Source organism: Hyposmocoma kahamanoa, unplaced genomic scaffold (assembly GCF_003589595.1).
Source record: "Hyposmocoma kahamanoa isolate Upper Pololo Valley unplaced genomic scaffold, ASM358959v1 66, whole genome shotgun sequence".
NCBI lineage: Eukaryota > Metazoa > Arthropoda > Insecta > Lepidoptera > Cosmopterigidae > Hyposmocoma > Hyposmocoma kahamanoa.
Window position 1 is genome coordinate 25,994,684 of NW_020653854.1, and position 14,672 is coordinate 26,009,355.

General features: G+C 38.6%; 1 protein-coding gene across 1 annotated transcript; it reads right to left on the reverse strand.

Annotated features, from left to right (window-relative positions):
- Positions 1-1,750: 1,750 nt before the first annotated feature.
- LOC113231684 (cell division cycle 5-like protein) lies at positions 1,751-14,311 on the reverse strand. The gene is made up of 14 exons (XM_026466146.1): positions 14,177-14,311; positions 13,814-14,079; positions 12,563-12,693; positions 12,297-12,456; positions 11,952-12,120; positions 11,720-11,854; positions 10,160-10,543; positions 9,716-9,808; positions 8,271-8,445; positions 6,030-6,215; positions 5,206-5,411; positions 4,970-5,132; positions 3,634-3,773; positions 1,751-2,512 (listed from the first exon to the last, which is right to left on the reverse strand). The coding sequence occupies exons 1-14, from the start codon at positions 14,219-14,221 to the stop codon at positions 2,381-2,383; spliced, it is 2,385 nt and encodes a 794-aa protein (XP_026321931.1). The 5' UTR covers positions 14,222-14,311; the 3' UTR covers positions 1,751-2,380.
- Positions 14,312-14,672: the final 361 nt, after the last annotated feature.

Here is a 14,672-nt window from a genome sequence, read left to right on the forward strand (position 1 = left end):
TTAAAAAAGATATTTTGTAAAAACTTATGCAGCGTAAATTGAAATTTGTTTAGAAAATTAAAATAAGGTATTTAATTAATAATTTGCAACTATAAAAAAGTGTGGCTTGCATTACTATTTGATGCCACGCAAGCATGTATCTTGTGTTGGATACAAGCAACTAAGCGAATATTCGAACTAACGAACGAATATTTGAGCGAAGCGTTTGCGCGGCGCCTTAGATATAACTGGTTGATGATACCATCTCAGTTAGCCTGTAAAGGGTCCGAAACGTTGGTTTGTTTGAAAAAACTAAACATACGCGATTTAAATCCGAAAAACAGTTTCCTTTCCTGTGTAACCATTGCGAAAACCTAAGAACTCGGCTTGTCGGTTAGAGCCGATTAAATCACATCTACTTTTAACCTTACTAATCAAATTTTAAAACTCTATTATGGTGAATAAGGCACGTACACTTCAAAGCAAAACAAAGGTAGTTTTATGTTTATCTCAAAGGGAATTAGTTTCTCCCCGTTTTGCTAAATGAAGATGTTTTCCCGAAAAGGTATTATTTATAACAATGATGACTTTTATAATGCTCTTCAATTGTAAGTTGTAATTTAATGTTTATCCTAATATAAATAATGAATGTTAATTCTTAAGCGTAATTTTCAATCATGTTACAAAGCAAAATAAAACATAATAATAACTTCATTTAGTACTTTATTTCATTGAACTTCATATTCCTCTTCAATTATATTTCTTTTTCAAACAATCAGCATTAATTAAGTCTTAATAATTGAACCTTTGTTGCCACTGATAAGGAATAATTATGCCTAGCTCAGATTAAACAATGATGCTTAAGTTTGGACTAAAGAGAACGCACTGGTATTAACGTCAGCAACTGCAGCTCAGTCCATCGTAGTCCGTTACGACAACAATACTCAATCACCTTAGAATTTTTCTAAATTTACTACAATTTAGGGCTATTCAAGGCCAAAATGAATCGACATTTTGTATACAAGCATCAGGTGAGATCGTGGCCAAGCGTGTGTCTATTTTCGCGTAAAATCGAACTATACTCTTATGAATCTTTTGTATTTTACACGTATTAACTCTGCCACATGCAGAGATGGGCAATGTTATCGCCGGACATCAAGTATATAACCAGAAATAGAGACGAAGTAAGGGCCATCCATCCTGGGCAACGCATAAGTCAAATCGTACTGATATCACTTTTAAATATGTCAACTCTCGTTTGCGCTGAAATCACAAATTAGAAAGCTGAAATGGTACAGCACAAACAACTGACCTGTGTGAGCGTCTCCGTATATTCCAAAAATATTATGTATTTATTGTAATAAAGATAATATCTCTAAGAATGCGGGGCTGTTCCATTCGGTGGTGTGGGAAAAACTGCAAAACATCTAATTGCAAAACAAACGGAAAAAAATTATGTAGTATTTCGATTTTCGCCCATTGTTGCAAAGCGTAAGTTAAACTGGTCGATTTGAAGTGAAACAATTGACGACACCCGTCAATTGTTTCGAATTTGGGCTGGCCAATCGGAGCGCAGTTGTCACCGTAACGGTATGGCAGAATAGTTTTCAAACAATTTTAATGACATTTCGTCTCTATTTCTGGTTATATACTCGATCTCGCCAGGTTTGTATCAGGTTAAAACCCATTAACGCCCGAAATCGAAGGCACAAACCATTTACAACTAAATATTTGTTATAAATAGAGTTTTATTAAAATTTTATGATATTACTAAAAAATGTTTGACTGATTCAATTTGCCTTTATATTGAATCCATTCACTTGAAAATCGAATTGAAATAAATAGTTAGACCATATGCACTTTAATTTTTGATATTCATAAAAACCAATTCGTAACACATCCTCAGTAGTGATAATCAACAAGATTCTTATTATAAAAAATATTTTTAACCGACTTCAAAAAAACGAGGACGCTCTAAATTCGACTGGTTTTTTTATATGTTACGCGATAACTCCGGCCGACATTTGTGAACCGATTTTGACAAGTCTCTATTTGATGGAAAGAGGGTACCTCAGAAGTGGTCCCATTTAAATTTGAAGAAAATATTCCACTTGAAACTACTTTTGAGGTCAGTTTTTTTTTGTACTCTGTACTGAGGTTATTTACATCGAAATTTATAATAAGTATGGAATCATATTCCGTATTCGTCCTTTCCGCCGTCAGAAATGGGACAAAACCCCTTTTAAGCTCGGGCGGGTTGGTTGGATTTTAACTCGCTGCCCACCTCTGGTCACATGACTCAACATTGCGAATGTCACGTAAGGTACAATTTCAAAGAAATAATTCCGATAGACTATATTTTTCTACAACAGCAAATCTTTAGTACAACAGTATCCTTTCTTTACTCTTGTGAAGATTGCACTTCCTGCTGTCTGCCTTTGTGCAATTCTTCGAGTTCAGCTTGCAGCTCCGCGTAGCGCTTTTGCAGCAGTTTCTCTCGTTCTGTTTGACGGTTCACGTCTTCTGTTAATGACTGTAAGTAAGAAACGAATTATTATTTGTAAGTGATTATGTGATTAGCGTTTTGGTGGATCATACTTCGTCTTTTCATTGTCCTATTGTACTTTTAAGGGGATTTTGAATGAATTTTGTCCATTAATGAGTACTAGTAGCACTTAAATTTTAAACCCGAGCTTGAGCAGTAATGAATGTCACTAAAAACTTAAATAACCCCGTATTAATAAATCGACTTCAAGTACACGATCAATATTGAGATATTACTTAACTGCCTTTATTGAAAACGCATCAATTTTTAGAATTGTTTAAACACTTTAGGTTCAAAATCTTTGTAATACTCGAACCAACGCAGGGTTGTGATTTTAACAGCTAGGTATGGCGATAGAACGTATCTTAGTAATAATTAAAATTAATAAATTGATCAGCAAATAATTTATTTCAGACACCGCCCATAAGAATACTTGTTTCACGTATACAAAAAAAATCATTTTTTTAATTTCAGTAATTTTTTTTATAATATCAAGTGACGGTACGAACCAGTTGTGCGCCTGATAGTAAGCTACACGCCTGTTTATAACAGTTGCAGTGCCACTCAGAGTTTTAATTCGCAAAGATCTGAGGGGCACTGCCACTGTGCCCGTCACCGTGAGACATAAGTTAACAAGTCCCATTTGCCTGTTATTTCACCAGCTGACATTATTACTTGGCGGGAGTAGATACTTATTAGTAGATATTTAGAGCTCAACTGCTACTAAATACTATAAATTGTTAATAATGAAGACGAAGAAGAGATATTATTAATAGTTTAGTACCATACTAGCACTGAAGGGATACTAATTTAATTATTGTTTGTTTTAATCCTCAAACGAGCTTTCAAAATCACCGTGCAATATTGGGTCGAGCATAATTCCCACAGAATAACAATCACATACAGGGGGTCTCGGTTACTTGAGGTGGTATCACCCAAGATGCCGATGACTATAGTCTATTAATAATTAAACAATTATCCTGAATTTGAGATCTAAGCCATATTTTAGCTAGTACGCACTAGTTAATACGAAACTTTGGCTAGTATCCAATGATGATTGTTAGTTTTGGACTTGAGACGCATAGTGAACATTACATAGAATAACTGACCTCTATCCTACGTGGAATGGCGGCTTTCTCCTGTTCTGAGAGGAACTTGAACGTGGACAGCTCGAGGTTGGCATGCTCGATCTGATCTTGCAGCTCTTGGAATTGTTTTATCAGCGACGCCGCGCGACTTTGGTAGCCACCTACAAAGGGCGTGATTGCAGGTGATAACTTCCCTAGGTTTCGCAGAAATTGTATACAACTTTCTTTTCTCAAATTTCGTTTTATCGAAACGCGACAAGTTTTTAACAAGCAATATTTTTCGAAAAGTATTGTAACAGTATATACGGATTGCTTTTCTCGTGGATTTCCTCCAGAAAAAGCAAACCTGCTAACACTGGTAAAATCATTATCCTATTACATGTCCCACTACCCGACACACTCCTAAAAAGAGGGTTAAATCAGGAGGGGAATTCACACATTTGCCAAAACACGTGAAACTTCTCGGATGTGAAGTTTCATCGCGGTGTTTTTTTTTTCACGAATAGCAAAAGGTATTGCTACTAAATTTAACAACTGAAGTCATGTACATCCCGCCACAGGGATTCAAAGAGTCAAAAATAATAATTGGAAAAGACAAAGTTCGAACACACAGAAAAAAGCGGCGACGAATGCACAAAAAGATCATTTATTCCATAGGGAAAATAAATTTACACATGAAAACGTCACATTACATTACGCTACTGCTCGTTCACTACGCTGGCTTCCCTGAGAAGAACGAGCAAGAAACTCTAGGGATTGGTCTTTCCAAATAAACTTAAATGCTATGGAATACACTTTAAATGAAATTTATGTGGATTCTGGAGCCGTGTCGTCTTTCCATACATGTTTATCTAAATCGTAGTATTCAATTTTGTAATATGACTACAACCTATTAAACATATTTAAAATTTCCAAAAATTTTTTTAAATACATCAAATCCTAAAACGTAGATAATCGTTCGGTTGCGATTGACATAATCGGTTTACTAATCGATTACAAAAACTTTAATTGAATGAAACCGAATGTTTTTTTTTCGTACAGCACTATGCAACCATAGACAAGTAAGTTATTGATGTATAGATGAAAAATGACCTCACTTTTGGACTACCATTTTTCAAATACAATTTTATGATGCCATTCAAATAAATATTGTTGGAAAAAGCGATACGATATCAAGTCGAAATCTTCGAAATATACGTGAAAGTGTTACTTATTCGATTCATTGAGTGATTGCTTTACAATTTTAACCAGTTTTGTTTACTTTTTGTTGAAAATATATTGGAACCGACTATAGAGGAATTATTGCACAAAAAAATCTCTATAAATACATTTGAAAAGATAGTTGACAATTATTCACCTGTGAGCACCCTCAACTTCTTCTCCATTTTGGAGCATTTCTTGGCCTCCTTGGCCATGTGGTTCCGGTTTTGTTCGAGTCTCTTCTCGGCGGACTCCAGTCGGTCTTTCTTGCTCGCAAGATTCGCCCGCGTGTACCGGTTTTGGCCGGGCAAGAAGAGCACCTAGAAGGGACAAAATTGTTGAAACAATGCATCGAGGGTAGATGTGATTTTAAGACGTGGTAACACAACTGACCTGGGCTAAACACTCCTCCCACACCTGAGTGTACGCATCCTGACTCAAGTCCCCGTGTCCCATGCCGGCTTTGACGACTTCCATCTCTTTCTGCATCTCTTTCTTTGCCGCTGTGATTTCTTCAGGGGTGAACTCTTCGTAGGGGTGCTGTTCAAGATAAGCCAGATGGGCCGCTTGCAATTGGATAGCGCGTTTTTTGTCCACACCTGCGAATGTGTATAAGAAATATATAGCTTTGTAATTGAAGAGTAAATAAAAATGGAAGTGAATTACTTGAAAATTCGCTTGTTTCTTCGGCCGGGCGTCGAACAGTCACATCTCCTGATGATGCCTCGTAGAGGCGAAACACGTGTTGAAAGTATTTTTAATGGTGGGTGATTGTGATTGTAGTTGTGTTTTGGAATGAATGATTGGATGGTCAAACTGTTAATACTTTAGGGCCCACACTCACCAGTATACCGATATGCATCAGCACCGTACACGTTAATGTGTTTTTAAACACTCATAGCCCCGCACTATTCTGTATCGCGGGTGCCATGGACACAACATAAACAACCACAAATAACACCCAAGCTCACGAGAGAAACAAATGTAGGCCATATAAATATTTCTCTCGAACCCGGGACCTCTACGTGGCAACCGTCCAGCCACGGAAGCAGTTAAACAATATATCGACTGTGTAATAATAGCTGTATGGTTTAAATTGCTTCTGTGGCCGAACGGTTACCATCCTGGTCTGTCACGAGGTCCCGGATTCTTGTTGTTTATGGTATAGTCTACACATGATAATGATGGTATGACAAGAATAGCGGATCAGTACTGACTGTTAGGAGGATCGTGCAAGGCGTCGTAATGCAGCATGGTGACCATCTCGGCCTTGAGCAGTTCCTCGGCCTGCTGCAGCGGCGTGAGGGTGGAGGCGCCCGTGCGGACCACGCTGTTGTTCACCTCGGCCGGCCGCGCGCAGCCGCGCTGGATGGCCATGGACCGACGTGCGAGAGCCGCCAGTCCTGGGAAATATGCGCCAATATGCAGACAGACGCCACCCCACAATCTCACCTGAATGTCAAGCGATATCGTGAAAGATTCACTCCAGCTTTGAAATAGCCTTAAATTGTAATTTTTGTGAAATACAGACGTTAGCAGTAGTGGACGCCGTTCTTTTGCCGTATGCTTTACAAAGGAGGAAACAAAGCGATGGGTGGTATATCAATGACAGGATATAAGGATGGAGTGTTCCGGTGTTTCTAGTTAACCGAGGGTGAGGGTGGTACACTCTCTGAAATACATTTGGAAAAAACCGAAAAACAGGCCACTTTTCTGGGGTGGCCCAAGTGGCCCAATTTTGTAGCTTCGACTCCACAATATCATTGCTAACAAGTAATTTTGTTCTCCTGAGACAGCTGCTTTGTACGGAAGGGGTGACAGTTTACGTAACATTAACGTCGCGCTGCACGCGGGATAATTTAGCTAGTAGAGCACGTTGTGAAAGAGTTAGTCCAGGGTAGTACTGCCACCTTACCTATTTCTGCCGCCAAGCAGTAATGTTAGCATTACTGCGTTCCGGTTTTGATGGTTAAGGGTGCTGGTGGAATTACAGGAACATGGGACTTGTCAACTTATGTCTCAGGATACCGCACAGTGGGCACACATTGATAATTCTTGGACATAGGAATAACTAGTGGAGTATCGAGCAAATTTTTTTTTATATGATAGAAAATAACATTCCTAACTTTTATTGTTGTATAATTTCTTGAAAAGTTGATAGTTTCGGAGAGAAAAAAATAATTATGTTATTTTTGTATGGAGAAATAAACATTTTATTTTTTATCTCAAAATATACGAAAATAGAATGTGCGGGGTTACTTACAGTATAGTTCCAATCATTTTCTATGCAGAAAAAAATAATCCGTCTGCATGTACTTGCGGCTTTGTAAGTAAAGGTACAGCAAAATTGCTAACTCTTTTATGTACTTTTTTAACAAAATACATAAGCTGCGACTAAAAAATATTAATTTTAGTGAAATTTAGAGAGTGTTACAACAATAACACGAAAGTTAAGTAGAAACTAGCATATTGTGTTAAAAAATAAATAACAAATCTAAAATTTTGACACCTTTTTACTCGTAAAGCCGCAAGTACCTGCAGAAGGATAACATTTTTTCTTGATAGAGAGTGATTGGACCTATACTGTAAATAAATCACACACATTACATTTTCCTACATTAAGAGATAAAAAATAAAATGTATATTTCTCCATACAAAAAAAATATTATTTTTTTCTCCGAAGCGTTCAACTTTTCAAGAAATTATACAAGAATAAAAGTTGTTAGAAATGTTATTATCTATCATATAAAAAAAAATTAGCTTGATACTCCACAAGTTATTCCTATGTCCAAGAATTATCTATTTGGGCCCACTGTGTGCCGGGCGCAGAGGCAGTGCCTTTAAGATTTTTGCGATTTAAAGCTCTGAGTGGCACTGCAACTGACTTGTTCGTCCCGTCACTTGATATTGTAAAAAAATATCAACAAGATTTTTCTGACGATATTCAATAACAAGTTGATTGAGAAAAGTGGCAAATAGCTTGTTTATTCTTTTTAATTATCAATGAAATAGTTCTTTTACAATCGTTTTACATAACAACAATTGACTAATTTCTTAGGCGTTTTTTTCAATGAACTTGTTATTGAATTTCATGAGAAAAATATTGTTGAAATTATTCCGTGTGCAGCAGGACACCGCACAGCTACTTATTACATACTTTCGTTTGTCACAGTACAATAAATTTATTCGATAAACAGAAAATTAAAAATTTGTTAAAATAAGTCTATCATTTTTTGCACCCCAAAACAGCACAATTAGGCATTTCTCTACGATTTTAGAGAATTTGCGCGCAAGAATAACACTTATACTATATAAAGCTAAAATGGCGGACTGAGCTCAAGTAGGCCTAACGAGACCTGCTGTTGGCGCGCGTGCGACGCTAACTAACCACTCCTACTGTATTTAGTGTAGCGCACGATCGAACTAGTCCTTAGCTTTGGTTGACAGGGTTCACTCACGGCGCTCCTCCTGTTCCTGGAAGGCCCTGGCGTCGGCGTCGGCCTGGTCCTCCAGCTCGGGGGTGGCGGGCGCGGCCTCGCCGGGCTCCTCGCCCTCCTGCTCGGGGACCACGATCTCGTAGTCGTTGCGGGGAGTCGGCAGGCCTTGCAGCGCGTTGCGGACGGACGCCTTCAGCTGAGGGACATCGATATAACCATTATAGATACGGCGAGTACCTACTTATAAACTCGAAAATGACACGAAATCAAAGCCCAAAAATGTAAACAAAGGTGAAATGGCATCACCCAAACAAATATTATATGAATAGTGAAACAGTGAAAAGGGTTAAAAACTAATGCAAGATGTTTTATATTGTTTTTAAATTGTGTGCATGTATGTACAAACCAAACATCAAATACTTTTTATTTAAAACACCGTATTTAATAAGATAATGTCAAAAAATTGTTTCCTGTGGAAACATTTTTTGTCCCATTGGCAATGTTTCGGGGATTAACAACCTTTGGCTGTCCTTAGTGTTTATTCGATTTTTAATTTATATTTGTTATGTATAAACTTAAAAACTTATAAGCAGAAGTGTGAATAATTTATTATAGCCCTTCTCATTTCCTCGTAAATATTTAAATGAAAATATTTTATGACACAAAATGATTGTAAAAAGTTTTGTAAATTAAAAATAATAATAATATAACAATAACGCACACACTCAACATAGCCCCGCATGGACATACACATAGACAACCACAAATTACACCTAAACTTACGAGAGAAATAAATGTAGGCCATACAAATATTTCTCCCGGCCTGGGAATCGAATCCGGGACCTATGCGTGGCAGTCCGGCTGACGGTTACCAACCGTTCGGCCACAGAGGCAGTTTTCAACCCGAAAAGTTTTTCGTTATAATTATTAGTCAGAATAGAGTGAAATCTGTTAATAAACGAACGTAAAAAAAAGGTTTATGATCTATGAGATGTCACTTTGACAGTGACAGTTGTTTGTTTACATTTTTGGACTTCATCTCACAGTTTAGTTATTATAAATAAGTATATATCAAGTGTTATTATAAAACGCTACTTAGACTATTACTGCATTCGTGGTCTAACGGTTACCATGATGGGCTGCCACGAAGAAGTCCCGGATTCGATTCCCGGGCCGGAAAAAATATTTGTATGGCTTACATTTAATTCTCTCGTCAGTTTAGGTGTAATTTGTGGTTGTCTATGTGTGGGGTTCATGGCACCCGCAATACAGGGTTTCCCTAGTTCGGGGCTATGAGTGTGTGCGCATTATTATTATTATTATTAATACGTTGCCCCTTATACGACTGTTGTCAAATACAACCAGATTACTAATTAGGATTCAGCCTGTTATTATTTTGTAACATAAATTACATTTTGATAGATGTATTGCGACTTCAGTGTAACAATAGCATCAGAAATGTTTACCTGTTTTTGCAACTGATTGGCGATTTGTGGTGTGTCCCCTCCGCCGAGCCTGTCTTCTGGGTTGATACTCAATTTGTCACGGACGCCAGGCGTCTGTAACGTTAACATTTGATTTCATGTAATTGTATTAATTCAAAGTTGTAATTTTTAAGTTTTTATTGAACGTCACTGTGTTTGATCACCGTGTAATTCAACTATATTGTTTGTGAAATTACTGCACTGCTTTGTTATAATTCGAACAAAAAGTCATCAAAAACCAAAAACAAAGATCTGCAACAAGCACACAGAAAAAATCGTAAGGTACGCTAGTTCGTCCCGTGGCTCTGTCGGTTTGCAGGAAAACGCTCGAATGAAGTCGGAACGACGGAATTTTTTTTTTTTTTCTCAGTGGTCGATCTTCGTATGAACAATGAAGAGTCTCGGAAAAGTCTCGTCGGAGCTGACCTTGGGGCCGCCCCGGGGCGTGCCGAAGCCGGGCGTGGACGCGTCGCTGCGCGCCGAGCGGAAGGGCGCGGCCAGCACGGCGTTGGGCGTGGCGGGCGTGTTGGGCGTGGCGGGCGTGCCGGCCGCGGCGGGCGCGAAGTCGGGCGCCTGCAGCGGCGTGTTGAGCCCGCCCTTGAGCGGCGTGTCCACGTGCGTCAGCGCCATGACGTTCTGCGCCTCCACCAGCACGCGGTCGTGCGCCTGCTGCGGCGTGCGCAGCGCCGTGGCGGGCGCCGGCGCCAGCGCGTAGGCGGCCACCAGCGCGTCCGTGGCCGCGCCCGCCGCGCCCGCCGACTCCAGCGCCGCCTCGGACGCGCGGCCCAGCTTCACCACCTGCTGCAGCTCCTGCGAACGGAGACCGACGTTGGACGCGATCAATGCGACTGTAAATACTTATATAGTAATTCATTGATAATTACTCAATATTCATTGATAAATACGTTTACTTGCCAGAGCACAGTAATTACATAAGTCTTAAGTAAAACTAGGTACACTGTATTCAACCTGCAAGCAGATGTGCAAATATTGATGGGATTTAAAGTTTAGTCTCTATAGTTTCTAATTAATGTAATGAATTTGTAAATTCTAAGTATTCTTTATTACTACAGAAGCAATGTGTCTGTCTGTGAATAACAAAGCTGTTTTGTCATTTATAATTTAAAAGTATACCCTTGTAAAAATTCAATTTCGTTTTGTAATTTATTGTAAATACATACACATGTTGAAACAGTTATTCTTATAAATTACTTTATGGCGACGACGTTGGTATAAAAGATTCATAATTTCCACTCTAAATTGCCTTTGAATGACTTCTGTTTTAGGATAAGATTTGAGAAATACGCAGATATCCCTAATGTACACGCATGGCAAAGGTAATATGTTCAGCCTTTTGAACAGCGGTTTGCAACTGTCATGGAACCAGGCGCCGCAAATTGCTCGAATACACTTCTTCTAAACTTTAAACGCTCTTTCTAAGACTACTGAGTTACCCCACAATACAAGACCGTAGCTGAGCACGGACGAAACGTAGCCATGAAAGACCGTCAACGCAGCTTCTCACGAGACAGTTCGCCTAAGTCTTCATAGAGTGTAAACAAATCTGTTTAGGTTCATGCAAATCTGTTCGATGTGTTCCTTCCAGTTAAGGTTCTTGTCGATTGTTAACCCAAGAAAGTCAAATGTGTCTATTTTTTATCTACATTATCAGCGTTGTAATTAATTTTAACCAGTATGGGATTTGAGTTATAAAATCTAAATGGCATACTCAATAGATCTCTCGGCCTTCTACATAATTTTAAAATTTTGACATTTTTGTTTACACCTCTCAATCTCTATTCTCAATTTTTATTTTATAGTATCCAATATTTTGATTTGCAGTGCCATATTCAGGGTCATGTACTACACTCTAGTCATAATGCAACACATTTGTAACACCTGACCATGTACATGTGAGAATAATAAATACAAAACCCGCTTCAGAACCGCTCTCGCCTTCGCGGACAGAGCCCGTCGCCGCCTTACCTGATCCGACACCTGGGGCTCCGGTAGAACCAGTTTGCTCCGTTTCCTAGCGGGCTGGTCGCCCTGTAGCATCGCCTGCGGCACGTCGTTCTCTTTGCGTTGTTTCAGCTTGTTCTTGTCTTTGCGCCGCTCTCTCTGTCCGACAGTAAGAATATGTAAATACATATTAAGAAAAAAATGAACAAAACTTATTGTAGTTAACTGGGAAGTCACATATCGCAAAGTTCCCCACCTCTTCTTTTTCAGACAGCAGTTCTCCATCCAAATGTTGCTGCCTCAACCGCGAGAAGTCCGGCGCCATGGGGTCTACCACCTCGGTAGACGTGTCGTAAAAACCGGGAGCTGGTTTCTTCTCAAATGGAATTTCCGCATTATAATTTACGCCGCGCTTCTTTTTGCGCCTAAAAACCGAAATATTCACAGATTTATGTCAAAGTATTTAAACAAGTTAAAATAATTAAATTAATTTTCAATGTTCCAGACATCCTCTAAATTCGTCCTTTACGTATGTACATCGCCAATAAATCTGTTAGTTGCAAAGCATTTTCAAATTTTCTAAATCTCAAGTTGCAGTTACCTCATAGGCACAGCAATGCCAGCAGCACTAAGTTCCCTCCTCTTCTGTAATGCTGCAAGCCTTCTGGCTTCCTCCAGCTGCTTCTCCCGCGCTTTCCTTTTGGCCTTTTTGCCTTGTGTGTTTGCCAAACGTGCACGAGCTTCAGACAGCATTTCTAATTCTGTTAAAAGTGTTTTGGAGTTAGAAAGAACTAGTTACTTCATAGTCCACACAAAACAAATAACAATATCATAATTTATGGCAGTGATTAATTACAAAAATGTTACCATCTTCATCCATGTCTTTGGGGTCAGGCCTGGCAGGTTTTGTCTCTGGATTGGGGTCAATTTCACCTGGCTTCAGTTTGCGGGGATCATCTCCCATGTCCTCGCCCTCTTCTTTCTTTTGAGCTTGATCCCTGAAATGTATGATTTTAATATGGCTAAGTATATTGTAGAATACTGTTGCAAGAAAATTCAGGTTACCATTAACAAATTTAGCATTTCAAAAACTATGTCTCTAATGGAATGTTTAACTTGGATATTAGAATAGAAACCTTTACAGTATAGAAACTTGATGAAGTGTGAGCGCGTTATCTGATGTAAGTTAAAAATTAAACAAGCAAAAAGCTTACTGTTGTTGAGTGACACATGGTGATGAAAGAATGCTTTAAAAACTAAGGAGATAATTATAGCAGTGCACATGCAAATACTGATAATTGTTAACTGAATATACATGTCTTAAAATACATAATGTTTCAGTGTTTTTATTGGAATTGGAATATTGAGAAATTGCATACAGTCTTTTGGAATAAGATAGGAAAGTAGATTGTTTAATAATAAAAAGTCAAACTGACCAAATGGAACTTGACACCTATCTATTGATATCAAGTTCTATCAATACATAGGCACCAGGGTTGTTGCTGATGCAGGTTTGTTTACACATCACCGGGTGCTGATTTTATGTATTTCAAAAAAACACAAATATGTACAACCGTCCTGAATCTATTTATATGAAAAAGCTTTCAATTTTCTTTAGTATTGTAATAAATATTATTTCAATGATTTTGTGACATTTATAACAATACAATCAATTATCATGAAAACAATCAATCAAGGCTTGCCTTTGGGAATTACCAGTTGCGGAAATATGGGGAAAACTCAAACTTTCAAGAAGTACCGGTAATACCAGGAGTTATAGTACTGAGGTAAGCCCAGCACAGGGAATAAAGTTTTAGGAAATGGACCGGTTCTGCAAGGCCTAGCCTAGCCTAATCAAGAATTTTATCAAAGTATATTGTAAAAACAACAGGCTTACATTACATTTTTCAACTTACAGTCTGTTTCTAGAAGGTTTGTAAACTATTCCAGTGTGCCCTTTGGTTCATGTCACTCTTGAATATCCACAAGGAATATCCGCATCTATGAATGCGGATATTCCAATTTATGCAGATTATCTGCAGGTGCAGATGCTGATATTTGCAACAACGATGATAGATACACTAAGTACTTTATGATATAATATAAATGAAAGCTTACAAAAGATATTCATATCTCTCCAAACACTGTGCCGCTGTCCTTCCAATGATCGGCGCGATAGTTCGCCATTGTGTCGGCATCAGCTTGGCCAAGTGCAGTAGCTTCTCGTCCTCCTCTCTCGACCACTCCGTCTTCTTGATACTGGGGTCCAGCCATTCATACCATCGCGCTTTGCATTGTTTAGCTGATTTGCGATGCAGTAAGGAGGCAATACGAGACCATTGGTTTTTGCCATATTTCATTACAGCCGCTTTAAGTATTTCATCCTAGAAGAAAAATAATCAGTTTCTTAATCGTATTACAGTGGTAACGTGGCAGAAAAAAAATTCAGGTAATGAATAACTAAATGAAAATTGGACAAACCTCAGTGTTTCGCCAAACGCCGCCTTTTATCATAATACGCGGCATCTTGGCGGATTGTTGTTACCACTTAACTATGAAAACTTAAACTGTTACACTAAATTTGTTGACTATTACTATACTTTTGTGTCCTTACATAAAAAACAAAATTCAGAAAACAACCAAACTCAAGATTAGATTAGGACGTCTCTAAAAAGAGCGCCATATTGGAAGCGTTTATGAAGACCGCTGCGCATTTACTGCAAGGACCTAGGGAAGGATTGCAAATTGCAATCAATAAGAGCATTTGCACACGGAGATTTTGAGGCCACAAACAGCGAGTGGCGCCGCTGCTGTGTCGTGGCTAGAATGACCGTGGAAACGTTTGATTTCAAATTTCAAGCCAGAATTGGAATCGCACTCTGATTACGAAATAATAGTATCTCTTTCGTCTCTATACAGTGTTTAACAACCCTATTTTTATGGTTGATATGTTTGCTGTTCCATATTGGTGGTATTT